Below are 18,850 nucleotides of genomic sequence, written 5' to 3'. Positions count from 1 at the left end.
ATTTTATGTCATGTAGCAAGTTTAATCTAGCATGATTCATGATCGCAGCGTTGTTCCTTGTTCCTTGCACCTGCTGGTTTGTTATAGAGTGCAGGGTTGCTTCTCATGCAGCTGTAACAGTGGGGGTTGATGTAGTGCTAACTGACCATGCCAAACGCCTGTCCCCCCTGTTACACAGCTGCACGGGGTGTCGCTCTTATCGCTTCCGTCGAACCAATTGCGCATGTCTGCCACCTATTTCTCCTCTTGGCCCTGGGTGTTGGCGGCTTCCTTCTAGTTTTTGGCGGGTTTCCTTGTGCACAACTGAAAACGGTAAACATTAAACTCGCAGCGGCCACCCCAGGGCTTCTGTCTCTTCAATGCTCCCAGTCTCAGTAACGAACTAGACAATTGCAAGCAGATGTGTTGCTTCTGGCAGCCAGAAAAATGCATTAACTTCTGCAGTGAATTCAGGTGCTGCAAAACAACCTAGTACAAAGTATCTGTTTTCCAAGTAGATTTTGGGAGGCAGTTTATGACAGAAATAGGAGGCACGGAAAATGCAGCTCCCAGCATCGATAGACTACATTGCAAAAATTGCAATGCAGTCTGGATTTGATTTTCAAAGAAGCTTCCTAACAGAGTTTTTGTTTGTTGCTTGCCAATAATCAATTTGTCTTTTCCTATGCCTTTATCCACCAGTGAGATGTCAGTGTCCCCAACTGAGGAACCAACGAGCCTGGTGCAGCCTCCTCCTCCCCCCGTCACACCAAAGAGCCTCCCCCCTCCCATGGAGTCCCCCCCATCGTCTTCCGAACACTCCCCTCCGCCTTCGGAGTCCAGCAGTTCTTCCGCCATCACCACGGTTACGGAGACGGCAGACGTGTCCCTGTCCGAGGGGGAGTGGCTGTTCAGTAAGGGGCAGGCCGGAGCTGCAGGCGGCCTACAGGGTAAGCTCATTTCATCGGGTTGGGAAATTACTGGATAACAGGGTTGTTTGTTCACAACGAAGATATGTATACACCTATAAGCATTGCCTCAGGGAAGGTGACAGTCACTGATATCCTCTGATTGTTAATAAAGCATAAAAGTATAATAAAATTGTATATATCATGCATTTATCTTGATTGTAGATAAAGAGTCTTGTATGTCATCTTATGCAGATAGTAATTCAAGTTTATTGCAAATTCTTGCCCATGGGCTAATTGCAGGTAACATAAAAGATTCAAACAGTGTAAAATACAATATCACAAGTGTCTACTCTAATCTAAAGCTAGTAAAAGCCTACTCTAGATCCTGAGTTATTGGGTTCGACTCCTTTTTCGAAGACAGTTATATGTAGTAGTATAAGTACAGTAGAAGCCAGTTAATTGCACAACTGATTACCGGACACCTCTCTTAACTGCATGGAATCTCCAAATCCCAAACCAGGGCAGTCCAGCCAGATAACTGGCAAATATGGTGTGCAATTAAGTGGCTTATACTGTAGTAGTAGACTGGTTTACTTCCAAGAACAACATGGATTGAAAGCTTGGTTGCAGCCTAAGGGCTGAATTGCAGAGCTTTCCTATTACATTTTCCTATTAAAAGTTACCTGTACTTTACATATACAATTACAAATAAGATACGTTACAGATGTTGCAGAAAGTTTATGGCATACTCCTTCTCTTTTGAGGGATAGTAGTATATTAAACCCAGATTAAACCTGCTTCAGATTCACGTCTCCCAACACAGATGAACTTAAAAGCTGATGCCCTAATGCTGTTGCACAGGTGTTGCAGGCGGGGTTGGTGTAGGAGACAGGTCAGGTGACAGCAGTCTGGCCAGCACACTGGAGGGGGCTGAGGAGATGGACCACGAGCAGGTCAGCATCCTTATCAGTCCTCCATTGAATTCCAGGCATCCTCCTCTGCAGGAGGCGTAGTGCCTGAGACAATGTATAACTTATTTATTAAGATTCTCAAAAATACAGTGAAAGGTATGAATGAACAGGTGTTTCCTGTAATGCTTGTTATATCATACTTGGGCCACGATAATTTTCAATACGGGTATTTTGGACCGGGTGATAACCTGCCGTATCACATGGGGTTCTACTAATATCACATAACTTACATGCATCTTATCATGCGTTTATGCATGTTTCTTATTGAAATTGGTAGCAACAATTGCACATGACCTAGCAGGTTATACCAGTAGCATCTCCTTGTACACAAGGCTAAGAAATAGATTTGCTGTAACTATTGAATCCTGGTGATTTGTGCATAAAATTCATGGATGTTCTTCACAGATGTTCTTGATCTTAAAGCCTTGATGTCTTCTGTCTTGTACTCCCAGGAGCCTCCTAGTGAGGGTGAGCTGCTGCCCAAAGCCCTGAGCGGTGTCCACAAAGACCCCTTACTCGCCCTCCTGGCACGTGCCCAGCAGCCCGTCAGGAGCATGGTGGAGAAGGCCACGGCCGCCCAGGGGGGCGCCGACAATGACGCAAGTGTCGGCGAGGTCAGCGAGGGGCAACGACCCAGGTTGACCCAGACTGCGGAGATGGTCCTCTTGGGAGAGGCGCGGGACGCGGGGAGAGGCTCGCGAGGGGAGGCAGCGGGCCGTACCATTCCGGTGGACCGTACCATTCCCGGGGACCGCACCGTTCCTCCCGAGGACGACACCATGGTGCTGTCTGACCTGGAGAGGCCGTCGTCACGGAAACCGGCCTCGGCCCCCCGGGTCATCAGCGTCGCGTCCGCAGACGACCCCAGGCCCTCCCCGCGCTCTCGCACTCCGCTGGCGGCATCGAGGGGCGAGCAGAGGTCGGAGGTCAGAGCCCCCGACCCGAGGCCGGCCAGGGTGATCACGGTGAAGGCTGTGCCTGAAGACGAGGGGCCAGAGGAAGGCAGGACAAGCCAGCAGGGTAAGACTGGGCGCTCCCACTGTACTTCTAGGTGATGATTTTTATATCAATATTGTAAATGGTACATATGTATGTATTACACTCCTTTACATTTGGGACTGCTTGGTATACACCATATAAAACAATCACTGTACATATGTAAAAACTTTACGTTTGGTACCTCATCTATAAGTAGCAACACCTACATGTATGCCGCTGTGCAATGTGGATCAGGCAGTATTGTCCTGAGAACGGTGACAGACAGTCGGTGAAAAAAAAGAACAGTAGTGTAAAAGAGTCTCTTTATTCAGTGACTAACCAACATGACGTATACGTTTCCAGGACTACAAGGGACCCACACCTTGAGTGACATGGACACCCGGACCTTCACTCCAGACCAGATGAACTTAGACGCCCTCATCCAGTCTGGCTACCTCACCCAGTCTTTCAGCCAATCAGATCACAGCGCTGACCTGGGAAGAACGGGAGGGACCACGACTGGACTGGACACTCTCAACCAATCTGGGCGCAGTATGGGTAGAACCGGTGGTTCTGCTTCTGGACCAGACACTCTCAACCAATCAGGGCTCGGCATGGGAAGAACAGGTGGTTCCACTGCTGGGTTTGACCAATCAGGACTCAGTGCCGGGAGACAGGCGCGGAGCTTCAGCCTCCCAGTGGGTGGTGCAGAGAAGGAAGAGGATGACCCGCGTAGAACGTCGCTCGTGGTGTCGCTAACGTTACCCAGCATCCAAGGGGAGAACGACAGTGTCACTGTCAGCTCTCTGGAGGGGGGAGAGTACAGCGCAGGGGAGGTGTCGGATATATCTGAGATATCTGGGGGTGGGTTCTAGGGAGTTTCAGATATACGAGGGGCGTGCAATAAGTAATGGCCCTGACCCATTTCCCATAGCAGGAGATTAATGAAACTTGGCACAGATATTAGTCATTTTCTTCATAGGAATCACCCAGAGTTATGCATTTCTCCCATCGTTTGATGCAGCTCTGGACACCGTTTTTGTAGGACACCCCAGGTTGGTCCTCCAACAGATGCCTCATCAATGGCAGAAGAGGGACGACCAAGTCTGGGAGCTGTATCCACAGACTTCCGGCCACGTTTGAATTCAGGATGCCAGCGTTTTACAAGGTCATATGATGGGGCATCATCACCATAAGTTTCATTTATTTCATCAAAAGTCTTCTTTGGTGTGCGTCCTTTCAAATACAAAAACCGGATCACTGCGCGACACTCAACTGGTTCCATTTCACACCTGGTCCATTTCGCACCTGACTAAGTTCAAACACCAGTAAATCAGAAACCACAATTAGTTCAGAGCTGTCTTTTGCAACATAACCCATAGAGATATGAATCATTACACATACAAAATTTCATTTAGATCAGACGACTGAAAGTGGGTCAGGGCCATTACTTCTTGCACGCCCCTCGTATCTGAAATATCTGGGGGTGGGTTCTAGGGAGTTTCAGATATATCTGAAATATCTGGGGGTGGGTTCTAGGGAGTTTTATCCATCTCCCTGCTGCCTAGCCCCATAAATAGCCAGTACAAATTTGGCGACAAATGGCTACCTTAGCAGGCTGGTTATAATAAGCCGCACAGTCTTAATGTTATGGATGACTTCCTCTGGAGACCCCAAAACTAATGTGTGCGGGGAAAAAGAAAAATCACAGGGCTAAACACCCAGTCCATTCTTTCCCAGGCCTGGTTTGTGTGATGTTCACCTCCAGTAAGAGATAATCGTCGCCAGTTCAATCATGTTTATATTGCGAATCTTGTTGAAAGAGGGGAACAAAGGCGCTTTGGCCCCATACCCTGACCATGTGTCCCCTTACCCTGGAGAGCAGATCCTCTGGCAAGCATGAAATTCAGACTGACCAGGGATGCTATTGTGTATCATGGGGTCACTTTTTTTTCTCACCTCACTTCACCTATCCCTTGACCTCTGTGTGGGTCGTTTTTTTTAGAACAGGCGAAAATCAACGCATTGATGTCATCCATAGAATCAAGTCAGTGTGGCCTTATAGTTATGTTGTGCTGTGTCTGGTGTGATGACTTAAGCTCCCTTGTGCTTTGTGTGGAGAAAATGTGGACAAATTCAGGAAAGTAGAAACAACTTTATTTACTACTATGTAGCTCATTTTGAGACAAGCTTATCTAGTTGTTAATACATGTAGTTGTTAATGTTTCTGCCCTAAAAAGTCTGACAGAAACCAAACCTTCCACTCTATGAAAATAATTCCTCATCTATTTTTGAAGGCAATGTATGAAAATAGAAAATTGTACATATATGAAGTAAATGTTTATGTACATGTGAATGCTCCAACTTTATTTGTATGAAACTTGAAATCTTTACAGTAGATTGTTTATAAGGATCAGTTTTACTTAATGATGAATAAAGTTCTACATGACATCCTGGATACGACTCTGACTGTCTTTGTCTTTTCTATACTGAAATATTTCTACTGGTAGTCTGATTCAATCACTGTTACTATTAGGGGTGGGCACCAGTACAGAAAATTCAGGAACAGGTACAGACCAGGTCTTTTTCCTTTTCTACCTATCTGTCTGTGAAAATATGTAAATGACCAATACTTGAAACAATGTTCCATTTCGTTACAAAGGAATCTGTTTGACTTCTACTGGCATTTTAGAATGCTCTTAGACCAAGGTTGACTGTGTAGAAACTTGGTAAGCTGACTATCAACTCTCTACTTCACTCCTTATTTTCTTGTGTCGGTGAGGTAAAAAAAACAGGTGCTGGTATAGTCTGTTCATTTTCTAAATGGTCCCAAGTCCAGACTGCTGATTTTTTTCAGGTGCATTTTTTCGGGCCGGTCCAAGAAGAAAAAAACGGTTTTGTACCGGTACAGCGTACTGGTACCCACGACTTATCACTATCGTTGCTTGATTAATAGGAAGACTTAGTAATTCACAGGGATTGGTGCCTCTGCATGCAGTGGGACTTTATTGTATGGGTTTATGTTACCGAACACCACTGTATGCCAAACTGTTTACTTTTGAACCAAAATATATGACTTCTGGCTTTCTACAGTTTCATGCAGGGTAGTCCATGGTACATCAGCAGTGCTTCAGTATGGTGACACAAGTGACACAAGTATGCCCATACAGACCTGTGGGCATGGATCCCACACGATTGAGTGACTGAGTTTCTGGATCAAGGCACAATACTTTTTTGGTTCCCTTGTCTGTTTGTTGGTCACAGCCTCCATAGATGTCAACCTTCCCACTGAACACGGTAACACCGAAAAAGAGTGGAATACCTGATGCTACCATACTCCAGAGACCACCATCTTCGCTGGGTGTAAAACAGAAGATATTTGAGTCTAGTCCAGCATAGATGCTGCCATTGAGAACTGAAGCTGTTGCATAATCAGCTGTTACAGGCATATCTTTAAGTGTGTGCCATTGCAAGTCTCCAGGGCTGAAGCAGTACACTGTTGAGGGTGGATGATTTTCACCATCACGCCTGCCCATCACATATATGCTGCCATCCAACACTATAGCAGCATGCTGGCACCTTGGCTGTGGAAGAGGTACGCCTGCAGTCCACCTGTTCTGGCTTCGGTCATAGACCTCAACTGATGCTAGTGCAGGTCCACTGAACCCATTCATGTTACCACCAATTGAATAAACTTTACCACACAACACCGCCAGCTTGTTACTGTACCGCTCTGAGTTCATCGCAGCAAGACTGGACCAGGAGTTCAGTTCTGGCTGGTACAGCAACACTTCTTTGCCATCAGAAATGACAATGTCACTGGTGCCTAGAACAGTTACAGGAATAGGCACAGTAAGCTGATTCATTTTAGTCATGGGAATCCAACTTGTGCCTGTTGGCTTGGCGGAGTAGGTCATTCTGACGGAGCGGGAGAAGTCATCATCTGCATCGCCTCGTCTCTTCTTCCCTCCAATGACCACCGCTACCTCCCTCAGACCACTGGCACGGCGGGGACGGGTGAGGGGTGACTGGACCTCTCATGGGAACAGCCGGTACTTACGAGTTTTTTTTTATTTTTTATTGCAACATATATTTACAAGACATGGTGACGGCACACTCAAGTCGTGACTTATATTCATGCCGCCACCGCAAAAGAATACAAATACATGGATAAATAAATACAAGATAACAAAACAAGATAACAAAATAACACGTAGGCAAAGCACTGAAGCAAAAACAACAAATGAAGATTCAAAGATATAAACTGAGAATATGATGATTAACTAAGTCCCTTAAGACTGGTAGGATGATGTTTAGTCATTATTGAAGCGATTGGTATCTATTAAGAAAGTCTGCACAAACATTAATATTTTGGAGTTGTCTGCAGAGGACAGAAAAGAAGATCCACTTAAAAGCAATTGTACTAAATTGTCGTCGGATAGATGTCCGTATCAAAACCTACCAGTCTTCTCAAATTGCCGAAGAGGGAAGATCTCTGATGATTGTAGTTAGGGCAGTGTAACATGAAGTGACTGATACTTTCACATGGATAACCGCAAGAATAAGCTGGACTAACAACAAGTTTACGGGTGAACAGACTTTGATTTAAACTATGGGTTCCAAGACGAAAACGTGTGAGTAAAGCGCAGGGGTAACGGGGACCTGACGCGAAGTACGAAACAAGGACGGGGCGCACAGATTTGGTCAATTTTTTTCTGAACAGAGGAAGGCTCAAGGAGCGATCGGCCAGAGCCAGTTTATTCCAATGATAAGTAGCGTAGGGAATAAAAGATCTTTGGAAACGATCTGTAGAACATATAGGTATCTGAATATTTTGTTTGTTGCGTAGATCGTAATGAGTGGAGTCTAATACAAAAGGTGGTATCAACTCTCTCAAATATGGACGGGTGAGACCTTGGATAATTTTGTAGAATAAAATAAGAGAGTGAACGTGTCTACGGTCTGATAGTTTTTCCCATCCAAGTTCTTTAAGAATAGATAAATATGACCGGAGACAACAAGTGAACATTCGTATTGGATGCGTTCTATCAGTTGTGAATCGGAGATAGTGCAGCCATGCCATATAATGTCTCCGTATTCAAGTGTAGGGCGAATAAAAGATTTTATTATTAATTAATCTTATTATTGAGACCAAAAATAAATGTGTTCCCCACAGAAATGTAACTGTTAAACCACGAGATAAGCCCTGGATGACGCCCCAGTTGCGAAAACTTATGAGTTCAAGAGACAATATTCACAAGAAAGCCAAATTGTTTAACAGCCCCTCGTTCTGGGCCTCCTATCGTAAGATTCGAAATAAATTAGTTAATGAAATTACTCTTGCAAAATCCAACTATAAAACTCGTCTAACAAATTCTTTATCAAATTCTACCTCAGGTAGTAAAACTTGGTGGCACGTTGTGAAGCAATTTTATAGATGTAAAGAGAAGAGTACTATTCCCCCTCTTAAGTGTAACAATCTTTACATAACCGACTCTGGGGAAAAAGCTTCAGCACTCAACAAATACTTTTCTCTCCAGTCTGACGACAATTGACGACACTAATGCCTGCCTACCGCACTTTGATTATTTGACTGATGTACGTCTGTTTGATTGTGTAACCTCAGCTAGTGAGGTCGAATTGTACATTTCTGACCTTGATATTTCCAAAGCATATGGGTGGGATAATATTGATAATCGCTTTTTAAAACTTATTTCCCCTTTTATTTCTGATAAAATTGCGTATGTGTTCAATTTGTCTCTTTGCCATGGCATTTTCCCAGAAGCTTGGAAACGGGCAAATGTTGTGCCAATATTCAAAAAAGGTGACCCACATGTATAGTCCAACTACCGCCCTGTTTCGTTATTACCCTCTCTATCCAAAATTCTTGAAAAGATAGTATACAAACATTTGTATAATCATTTGTTATCTCAAAACTTGTTATACTCTTTCCAGTCAGGATTCATTCGAGGGGACTCAACCGTTAGTCAACTGGTCTATATCTCCAACAAAATTTGTCAATCACTCGACTCAAAGAAAGAAGTCAGAGCTGTATATTTAGACTTTTCCAAAGCTTTTGATAAAGTCTGGCATCAAGGATTGATATTCAAGCTTCAGCGTAACGGGGTGGTAGGGCCAATTCTTAACTGGTTTCAGAGTTATTTACACGGTAGAATACAACGAGTCATAATTGATGGTCAATGCTCTGATTGGTGTGAAATAAGCGCAGGTGTTCCCCAGGGATCTGTGTTAGGGCCCCTTTTATTTCTCGTTTATATTAATGATATGGTTGATGGACTTGTTACACATCCTTTCCTTTTCGCCGATGACAGCTCATTGCTTGACGTTGTTGAAAGTCCCTCTTCATCAGCTGCCAGACTTAACTCTGATCTTTCTAAAATATTATCATGGACAAATTTATGGCTTATGGAACACAACCCCTCGAAAACTGTTGAGATGCGTCATTCTAGAAAATCGAATCCCCCTTCTCATCCTCCTCTTTTTCTTGGAACCGAAGTAATTAAATCTGTCAAATGCCACAAACATATCGGAGTCCACCTTTCGTCAAAATTGTCATGGAACCCCCATATAGTGCAGATGCTAGCCAATGCATAAAAAAAGGTATCTATTTTCAATAAACTTAAATTCAAGTTATCTCGTAATGTTCTGGAAATCATCTACTTACGAGTTTCCGTCACGATATCCTGGCATGACGTGTAGACTGCCCTGTTGCTCTCCACATTCTCCAAGAAGTACATCTTGTCCATGAAGGGGAACCTGACCAGCTCCATCAGCTCTCTCATCTCTTCCTTCCTCTGCTCATGGTCATGGTCAATCCAGGCCATCACTGCTGTATACACCGTTTCTTCAGAGGCATTGAGGTCATCTGATGAGATGAGTGTCTTGAGCTGGTCCTTAGTCAAGGAAAGTAACTCAGATGTTTTACTGACAGTTTCAAACTCCTCCAAGGCACACAACCTCGCTTTCTTCTCCAGGTCTGGACAGGACAGCATGTTGCCTAAATGAATCATCTGCAGACAGTCTTTAGCACTCAGGTTGTTGGATATGAAAGTCGCACATGCACCACGCACGGGTTGGATCCGGAAGAAGTTGGCCCCTTCTAGCAGTTCCACAGCATTGTCTTCTGTGATGGTGACGTTTGAGGTGTACATGTAGTCAACAAGAAGCTGGAACGTGTCAGAGCTGACTCCATGGATGTCCACCTTATGCTCCTTGCTCTCACGATGCCCATTACAGAACATTGCATGAAAGTACTCACTGCAAGCAGCCAGAATGTTGCGGTGGCAGGGGATCTCTTTTCCCGAGACACAAAGGGTAACATCTGTCAGTAGGCTGAACGCAAGCCCTGCAAGAGGGAGCCTGCGTGTGGAGCGTGGCAGAAGTCAAATGATGCCTGTGATTGCTGTCCGGCTGCCATTGTGTGCTAATTCTGAAAAACAACAGGATTTGATAATGAGTATACATATAAATTACATGATATAATTGACAGTATCTTCTAGTCGATATAGTCACAGAATCTGAGTAGCTCATGTCCATCATCTCCTTAGCTATTGTCCTGCAAATGTCCAAAATATATGCTACAAACAGCACTAGCTATCAGTTCTAGAAGAACTAGAAGTCCAAAAAATTTCAGAGTGGGGGATACAATTCCAATTTTCCATGACCACCATGCTATTATATGTTAATATTGTCTTCAAAAGAACAATTGTTATTGCATACTATACTCTTCTTGTACAGTTTTCTTTTCTTTGTAGAAGGGTTGGGGTTATTGACAGGATGTTTCTGGCAATAAGGATAGTTTCCACATGAAACATTACCTCGGTGTAACTTTACAGCTATAGACTTGGGCCCCGTTCATACCAAGCCTTGCACATACAAAGTGAGGTATTTATGCGTCAAATATAATATAATAATGGTACATGTAAAATTTATCAGGTGTATTTGCAGGCAGTAGTGTTAAATAATGAGGCTGATTAACGTGGTCAAGGCGCCTCCTCAAGCATGTGACCTCCGTTTTACGTCCATCCTGGAAGACGATTTCGTGAAATTCTTCGTGAGGCTACAGCATCCAGTCGTCCTTGGTTGGTCTTCCATCCAAGAACTGACCGGACTGCGCATTACTTAACTTTCGAGATCAAGGGATTGGGTGTATGCAACGCGCCACACGGCCCAATATTTCTGTCATTGGAATATTTTCCGGATATGTCAGATTCTGGTAGCGAGTTTGGTGTCTGGACAGACAAGGTCCACTGCGTCTGGTGGGAAGGTCGGGAGGGGGGCACTGAGCAAGCATGACGCCACCTTGCATTTTTTATTAATCTGCAAGGATGTAGCTGGAATCAGCTTGCAGTTGTAAACGATTTGGACGTCTCGGGCGCAATGGTATCAGGTCTCAGGTATGCGACATAGCCGAATCCGATTTGTAAGGCTTATTATGAATGGGGCCTTAAAGTTTTAAGTGCAATCACAAACTGAGGGACTCATTTTGGCTCAGAAGGTCAACTGAAAATATGTAACCTGATACAAGAAATCTGGTCCTGGATGAAACATTCAAATATCTTTGTCATGACAGGATACACGCACACCCCATGCAGACCATGTTTTCAGACTGGACAGCTTTTTCCACCAACCCGAAAACCCATCCCGCCGCATATTATAATTTTGCTGTGGATATGGTCACCGATCTTGTGCTTGTAGTTTTTCAGTGTTAGTCTCAGATGTCGATAAAACAAACAAATACGTCGTAGGATCTTGCAGGGATCAACGTTACACCAAATCCAGTGCAGGTTGGGAGAGAGAGCTTGGTCGTCTTGAAGTTCCCCGTAAAGCAGAGATCATGAGAAACATCACACACCAACACACACAACACACCATGCCCAGAATTTCAGAGAATGTGGTTAAAAAGAGACCTCCTTGGTCAGACAAACACTCAGGATTTTCATGCTTTTCTTCTGGCTCCAACAAATCGGCGTGAGCAGGTTTTGCCCTTACCAGCACTAGTCTGACTATACAGCAGTTTTTCTTACCTAGTAGCAACCAAACCCTGCTCGTCGCAAAAAAGCGGGAAGTCTCAGGAGGTCAAAGATTATTTCGGAATAGTCCAACCCAATATAGGGGTTCAGGTAGCAGCTGCACAAATGCTCTCGGCCTACATCCTCACACAAATGTGTAGATCAATTTACCATAGTTTATAGATCTTTATAGATATGCCAAAAGTCTGTACAATGTAAACACCAAATACATGACAGCCGTCTCATGTACTGGACTATTCTAGTGACGTTTTTTTTATTATTAACTGTGTTTGCCGCAGTGAGAGTTTCTTCCCGATCCTTCCTGAGTAGCTAACATCCTGTTACTCATCACACCTGAAAGGACGTCATGACGGAAGGTGGCTGCCAGGTGACTCGTCAAATCTCATGACGATTTCTTTCAACTATTCAACGAAGTGGACTGGTCGTGTGTTCAGTGACGCTTGTCAGTTTTCTGTGTGTACGTTATGTGAAGAAGTTCCAAGAACTTCAGTCAATCGGAAATCTGTCCCAGAAGAGCAGCCAGTCAGACGTTGGTAAGTTTTGTCCCTTCCAATTCGTTTTGTCCATAAGATATGTTTCATTTTGGCCCTGTCACGTTCGTCGTACGACCACAGTACAATCGCAAACTGAGAACAATTCTTTTATTTGTGGGATAGTCGTTCAAATGTACAAACATTCAGCCACACCTTGCCTTCGCTCCTCGTCAGTGGTTTTGTAATGCCACAGCCTGCTTAAAAATTCTACATCAAAATCGTACGACGGCCCACCGTATGTTTGTTGCGATTTCTACTCTCCCTACGAACCTTGGCTAGCCAGTGGTCGGGAGGCCTTGGTCTGCTATGTGTAAGGGGATTTCGGCTCACCCAGCGCATTGCATGGCTTACCTCAGTCATCCCTTAAGTACACTAGGCCACAGGTGCCTCAGTGTTGCATATCTGTTACATTGTTTGTTTGACACCCTTTATTGCATGTAGTTTCAACTGTTCTCTTATGGTTGATTAACTAAACGTTATATACTAGGCTGTAAGTGTCCTATACGGTCCTCTATCTATTAAAGCTGTACGTTATTCAGTGAAGGCAAGTATTTTGTAATATCGCCAACGCAAATACCGCAAAGTCGCTTGGTGCTGACCGCCTTGACGTTCGTAACGCACGAAAGATTTAAGACAATAGACAGTAAACAGGGTGTGTTTGTCAAAACCGCGTCACTGCAATATTGACAAAACATCTGTTAACACGACTACGGTTTGGCTTTGTGCCAGGAATGTTCTAAAAATGTCCTCACTTTGCTGTCGTACACCTGCCCTATGTCCATGTGGACGGGCCCATACTAGCCTGATTAAATCTCGCTTATAGTAGCCCGCGCAATATCCGCCGGCCCCCTCCGCGGGGAGGGGCCAGTTACAGCCCTGGACAGCGGAGTTTGCGTTACACAGACTAGGCCCATACTAACTAAAGAACAATGCCCTACCCCAATCGTACCCTGAATGAGAGTGACGTATAACTGAGGAAATAGGAATAAATGTTTTACATCCGTTCATATCCAGTTAGAGACCGCTCCCATCAACGCACCTGCAGCTACATAACGTGATAACATTTCTTCGACAGCGTGGTGTCTGTGTGAAGAGAAGATGCCGTGTGCGACGTCCTGTGCCGTATTCCTGCTGGCCGCTCTGCTCTCATCCTCCCAGGCCCGCCGAGACGCCGCGGTGTGGTATGAAGACGTCTCAATACGCGAGGATGCGTCCGTCGGCAGCACAGTCAAGCACCTGCGAGACGTCGTTAACGCCAGCGATGTAGAAGGAAATGGAACGTCCTGGGCAGTGAACATCACCAGAGGCAACGGTTTGGGACGGTTTGAGGTCGTTCCTGAGAACCTGACGCTAACCGTGGCCGCGCCGCTGGACTATGAGTTCAGTCCGCGGTACAACCTGTCCCTGGAGCTGACAGATACTGCAGACAACAGCGTCTGGCTCGTGAACCTCGTCATCGTGGTCACGGACGTGCCGGGATACCCGCCGTACTACAACAAGCGGTGCGAAACACCAGTTATTCCTGATGATGGGCCGGGTGAGAACTATGTGCTGCTGAGCAGTACTAATGGACATTACGATGTTGTACTTCATCATCATATCGACGCTGAAAATCCTTCAACCACACATCAGTACCCCGACCTAATCCCCACTCTTCGTGACGGAGAAATTGATGTTGTCATGGGGGACTGCTCCCTTCGATTGTGTCTTGCTTTCAGCCCATCTTCGTATGATATCGATAAATTATTGCTCGAGACGCCATTGAGGGTTCCTGAGAATGAAGGCAGATTGGAGTTTCCATGTCGCGACAGACAGTTCAAAAGTAAGGGTAAGGCTGTATTTTTGGACACTGAATACGGCCATACGTTGCCTGAGTGGGCACAAGGTGGTCAGTGCGAGATGGGCATGGCAGAAGGGCTCCCGTATGTTTGGCTTGTAGAGTTTAATGACATATGGTCTACTTCGTCCAATCGGATACAATGTACCGATGTCGTCGCAATTCACGCATTTGCTGTTAGCCTATTGGGAGTCGATATCAATTTTCAGTACGACGTTACAGGATGTCCCGAGGGCAGATACGGTCTGTACTGTGACAAAGACTGTATTTGTAAGAACGGAGCCCGTTGCCATGGCTTTAACGGTGCGTGTGAGTGCCGCCCGGGATGGAGAGGGAGGGTCTGTGATATTCCCTGGCCTGAGGTCGTCATCGTGGATAAACCTGGCGATTCAGTCGTGAAGTACATCGGTACCAACCTGACTCTGACCTGCCTGGCTCCACACATCCACGTAGCAAATATGACGTGGGTTTATCCAGCAGAAAAGAATTATAATGAAACGAGAATCATTGAAGAAGGAGCAGTACAAAACAGACCCATCAACTTCGAGCCGATCTTAGAGACTGCCAATGGTGAATATACTTGTGTGGTAAAAGCTATAGATGGTGAAGTGATCAATGCGACCTTTATCCTCAACGCTACCAGATGCCCACCTGGCTACTGGGGTGAAGTTTGTCACCAGGTGTGCGACTGTCAGTACGGAGGGACGTGTGACAGGTGGGAGGGTTGTCTGTGTCCTCCCGGTCGTCATGGAGACAGGTGTGAATATATCTGCGCACCTGGCGCATTCGGTTGGAACTGCAGCATGAACTGTCACTGTCAGAACAACGCCTCGTGTGATCCCGTCAATGGCACCTGTATCTGTGCAGAAGGCCAGTGGGGCGACTCATGCCAGAATTTTTACTTTTGCCCTCCCGGTCTTTATGGAGACAGGTGTGAACACACATGCACACCTGGCAGCTTCGGTTTGAACTGCAGCAAGGATTGTCACTGTCAGAACAACGCCTCATGTGACCCAGTCAACGGTACCTGTTTTTGTGTAGAGGGACAATCAGGTAGATTTTGTGAGAATGCCCCCAAGCCTGAAAGTAACCGAGTGTTGGCTTCCGTTATTCCTGCCATGTTTATAGTCTGTTGTATCGTGATTGTGATCCTGGCAAGGCGGCGTAGGCTGCGTACAAATGACACAGCGGACATAGAAATGGAGACCCTCTCACCATGGGAACTAGACAGACAAGACATTCATTTCGAGCATATGATCGGCGAGGGAGAGTTCGGCCACGTCGTGCGGGGAAGACTGCGCGTTCCCGAGGGGTACCAGGTTTTGGTGGCCGCCAAAAGTATCCGGCCCGACCGCATGACAGCGTCGGCTGTCCGCGACTTTCGCCGCGAGATGGACATCCTCGCCAGGATCCACGAGGACAAGGCTGGACACCCGAATGTGGTCAAGTTTTACGGGGTTCTGACTAAATCGGAGCCACAGTACATTGTTGTGGAGTACGCGACTAACGAAGAACTGCGGCGGTACCTGTGGAGTCTGAGAGAACAATTCAAGGTGACAGGACATAGGAAACTGTTAGAACGACTCGGGTTTGCTTCTGGCGTGGCCAGTGGGTTATCGGAGCTGGCACGTCTGAAGATCGTGCACAGGGACATCGCAGCCCGTAACGTCGTCATCAGCGACAGGAAGGTGGCCAAGATCGCGGATTTCGGGCTGTCGCGCGACGTTTACGTGTCGTCGGCGTACAAACGCACCAACCAGGGCGGGGAGGAGGAGCTGTTGCCGCTGAAGTGGATGGCCCTGGAGTCGTTACGGGACGGGGTGTACACGTGCGAGAGTGACGTGTGGTCGTACGGCGTGCTGCTGTGGGAGATCGCCAGCTTTGGGGAGGAGCCGCGCTATGCTGGCGGCCCGATGCACCCGGACGTGTGCACGCTGTTGGAGCTGCTGAGGAAAGGAGTCCGTCTGCAGCAGCCGGAGAACTGTCCGCTGTCGGTGTACCGCATCATCAGGTCCTGCTGGATAGTGGACCCGTCCAAGCGACCGACTCCTGAGGAGCTGCTGCAAAAGATAGACCAGCTGAGGCCACGGAGGGATGCTGCTCACCTCGTTGATCATGGCATTTCATGGCAATGAAGTTTCTGCTAACGGCACAAGAAGTGCTCCTACAAGTATGTGAAGTACGTGTGTTCTGACCACTAGAACAGTACAATGCTTGCCATACGGGATGCACTTACTAATTTGTCGCGGACTATAAACAATGGGTGTATTTCCTAATAATTTTGTCCAATAGTAGCCTGTGCCATCATGCAGTCGAGCTTCGCAGTCAGTATAGACTTTTGATTCAGTTATCTAGTTAGGTATTCAGTTAGATCCATACAATTGGGTACATAGACTTGCAGCACTTGTAATGAAACGGAGTCGTTTAATTATGTTAGAGTAATAATAATAATTAGAATCCAATAGGGCATATTTCGAATTTGTCTGAAAAAATTGTATCTACTTTATTGCAATCACACTTAATCAGAAAAAAAGAGCTTTACAGTTGGATATCACGACAATGTCCAATTTTGCCGGATTTCTATCGATTACATTTCACGGATATTTGACGTTAATCAAACAAATTATTCATTATCATCACTGTCGTGCAGAGTTTGATGTCATCTCTTTTAAAACATACCTTGTATCATTGCAATTATGCGGAATAGGCGGCAGGTGTGATCTAGGTCAAGTGGAACATTGTCGCATACATCAGAATCAATATCTAAGAATATCTAAGCAAGATACATTGGATTGTGCTGGGGAAGGCTGAGACTACTGTGGTCCAATGGCGTTATTCCCCAATATTCTTAGCGTTGTAAACGTTTGACGATATTAGTGAAAGATAACGTAAGGCTGTAGCAGCTAATTAAATGATTATACACAGAATACCGAAAATAATAATAAGTACAAAAATGCCAATTACATAGCCCATCACCGAATAAATGTATCAACTGAATTGAAAAAGCAAATGGTTACAACTTAATACTGGTATGTACCAACTAAACAAATTACAACAAAAAAATAAAACAGCTAACCAAGAGGTAACCAGTGGACGAATTGAAGATCAGTACTGTGGTTTGAGTGGGTGTAGATGTAACATTAGCTACAGTGGGGAGTGGGGCGCTATGGGCAAGGCACTGCTCCCAAACATGCCCGGCACAGCAGCAGAGAAAATCAGCAGAGGGCCGTGAACCTCAGCGGGAAACGCCAGTTACGGGTTACAAGTTTTTCCGAATTGGCGAAAGGGAGGACGCCACGGGCCGTTTCTGACGGTGGGAGCGGCTGTTCAGTTCATAGGATGTGACTACGGCCCGCCAAAGTCTGGCAGTCCCAGGCCAGTTAGGTGTCGACCCGTCACGTCTGTCTGCCTCACAGCTGGGTGTATGAGGAGGTGGCATGAGGATAGACCAACAAAAGTGGTATGGTAGCTTTATACTGGCTATCAGCCTTCAAACCTATCACCATCCAAATGGTCTGGAAATTTCGTGTCTTAATCAAGGGAGACCCTTACTGACCACAAGTCGGACACCATGATGGCACATGACCTCGAAATCTTCATCGCGTCTCGAACGGAACTTAAATGACTCCTAGTATACATGCAAATGTTGGAGCAGGGCTTCTGACCTGCCATGGGGGTATCGAGTTTTGCTACACGGTAGCAACACATTTCCTTCAGATCTCCCTCTGATTCAATTCCAACACTATATTCATCAAAGTTACGCTTATGATATTGATTATGAAGTAGCAGTTGTTTAAAAGTGTAAGATTGTCTTTATTTCTTCTAAATGAGATAGTATACAATGCGTAACACCAAAGCATAGTTTTTGCCGTCCAGATCTAACAGATGTGCCTGTGCGTGACTTCTTCAACACTGATAATGATCTGGTAAACAAACATTCATGCCATGAACATTGTGCACAGGCACGACAATGGTCCTGACAAAATAGTAAACATTTGCGATCTGCATAGCGCTCGGTTCTGCTTTTGTTTCTTGTAATGTTTACATAAATAAGCATAGTACGGACCATGCTGGGGTGACGGTAAAGAAGGGAAGGGTCGAATACCTTGTTTATCAAGACTCTCCTAATATATATGCAAATGTTGGAGCAGGACCTCTACCCTGCCATGGGGCGTCGGGTTTTACTACAACGCGATAGCAACACGTTTCGATTCGATCTACTTATTCAATTCTAACCGTTTCTTCATCATACATGGTTACATTTATGATATTGATAATGAATTAGAAGCTATCTAAACGGGTAATATCGTCTTTAATTGTTATAAATGAGATACTGTGCATAACACTGAATGAACTTGCATGATAATTGGCTCCTTGCCTTGTTTCGGAATGTCAAGATCCAACAGATACACCTGTATGTGGCATCTCCTTCACTGATAATGATCTGTTAAACAAACGGCCGTGCCATGAATATGAGTGCATAGGCCGTAACTGCCACGGACTATAGCCTGTATAAATTGCCGTGCAGCTCACTTGTCATCTGTACACAAAGTAAAGTACAGAATTCTTCTTGTGCTGCAGAACTGTA

At 45.4% G+C, this 18,850-nt stretch overlaps 3 protein-coding genes across 3 annotated transcripts in view; 2 read left to right on the top strand and 1 right to left on the bottom strand.

Annotated features, from left to right (window-relative positions):
• LOC118420821 (TALPID3 protein-like) overlaps window positions 1–3,723 on the top strand; it is a 122,664-nt gene extending 118,941 nt beyond the window's left edge. Inside the window, 5 exon segments of the mRNA XM_035827844.1 lie at window positions 179–287; window positions 682–929; window positions 1,752–1,843; window positions 2,314–2,881; window positions 3,203–3,723. Of these exon segments, the coding sequence (XP_035683737.1) occupies window positions 179–287; window positions 682–929; window positions 1,752–1,843; window positions 2,314–2,881; window positions 3,203–3,714 (1,529 nt within the window). The 3' untranslated portion in view covers window positions 3,715–3,723.
• A 5,793-nt stretch (window positions 3,724–9,516) lies between these two features.
• LOC118420808 (kelch-like protein 38) lies at window positions 9,517–10,170 on the bottom strand. The gene has a single exon (XM_035827818.1). The coding sequence runs from the start codon at window positions 10,099–10,101 to the stop codon at window positions 9,517–9,519; it is 585 nt and encodes a 194-aa protein (XP_035683711.1). The 5' UTR covers window positions 10,102–10,170.
• Window positions 10,171–13,139: 2,969 nt separating this feature from the next.
• On the top strand, window positions 13,140–17,241 carry LOC118420784. Its single transcript, XM_035827777.1, has one exon. It carries the CDS (start codon window positions 13,524–13,526, stop codon window positions 16,395–16,397), a length of 2,874 nt encoding a protein of 957 aa, XP_035683670.1. The 5' UTR covers window positions 13,140–13,523; the 3' UTR covers window positions 16,398–17,241.
• Window positions 17,242–18,850: the final 1,609 nt, after the last annotated feature.

Source organism: Branchiostoma floridae, chromosome 1 (genome assembly GCF_000003815.2).
Source record: "Branchiostoma floridae strain S238N-H82 chromosome 1, Bfl_VNyyK, whole genome shotgun sequence".
Lineage (NCBI taxonomy): Eukaryota > Metazoa > Chordata > Leptocardii > Amphioxiformes > Branchiostomatidae > Branchiostoma > Branchiostoma floridae.
This window is presented reverse-complemented; position numbering and strand designations above follow the sequence as displayed.

Bases quoted from the DNA above. Each gene is read 5' to 3' on its own strand.
- LOC118420784 (XM_035827777.1), top strand. From the start codon at position 13,524: ATGCCGTGTGCGACGTCCTGTGCCGTATTCCTGCTGGCCGCTCTGCTC.
- LOC118420808 (XM_035827818.1), bottom strand. From the start codon at position 10,101: ATGTTCTGTAATGGGCATCGTGAGAGCAAGGAGCATAAGGTGGACATC.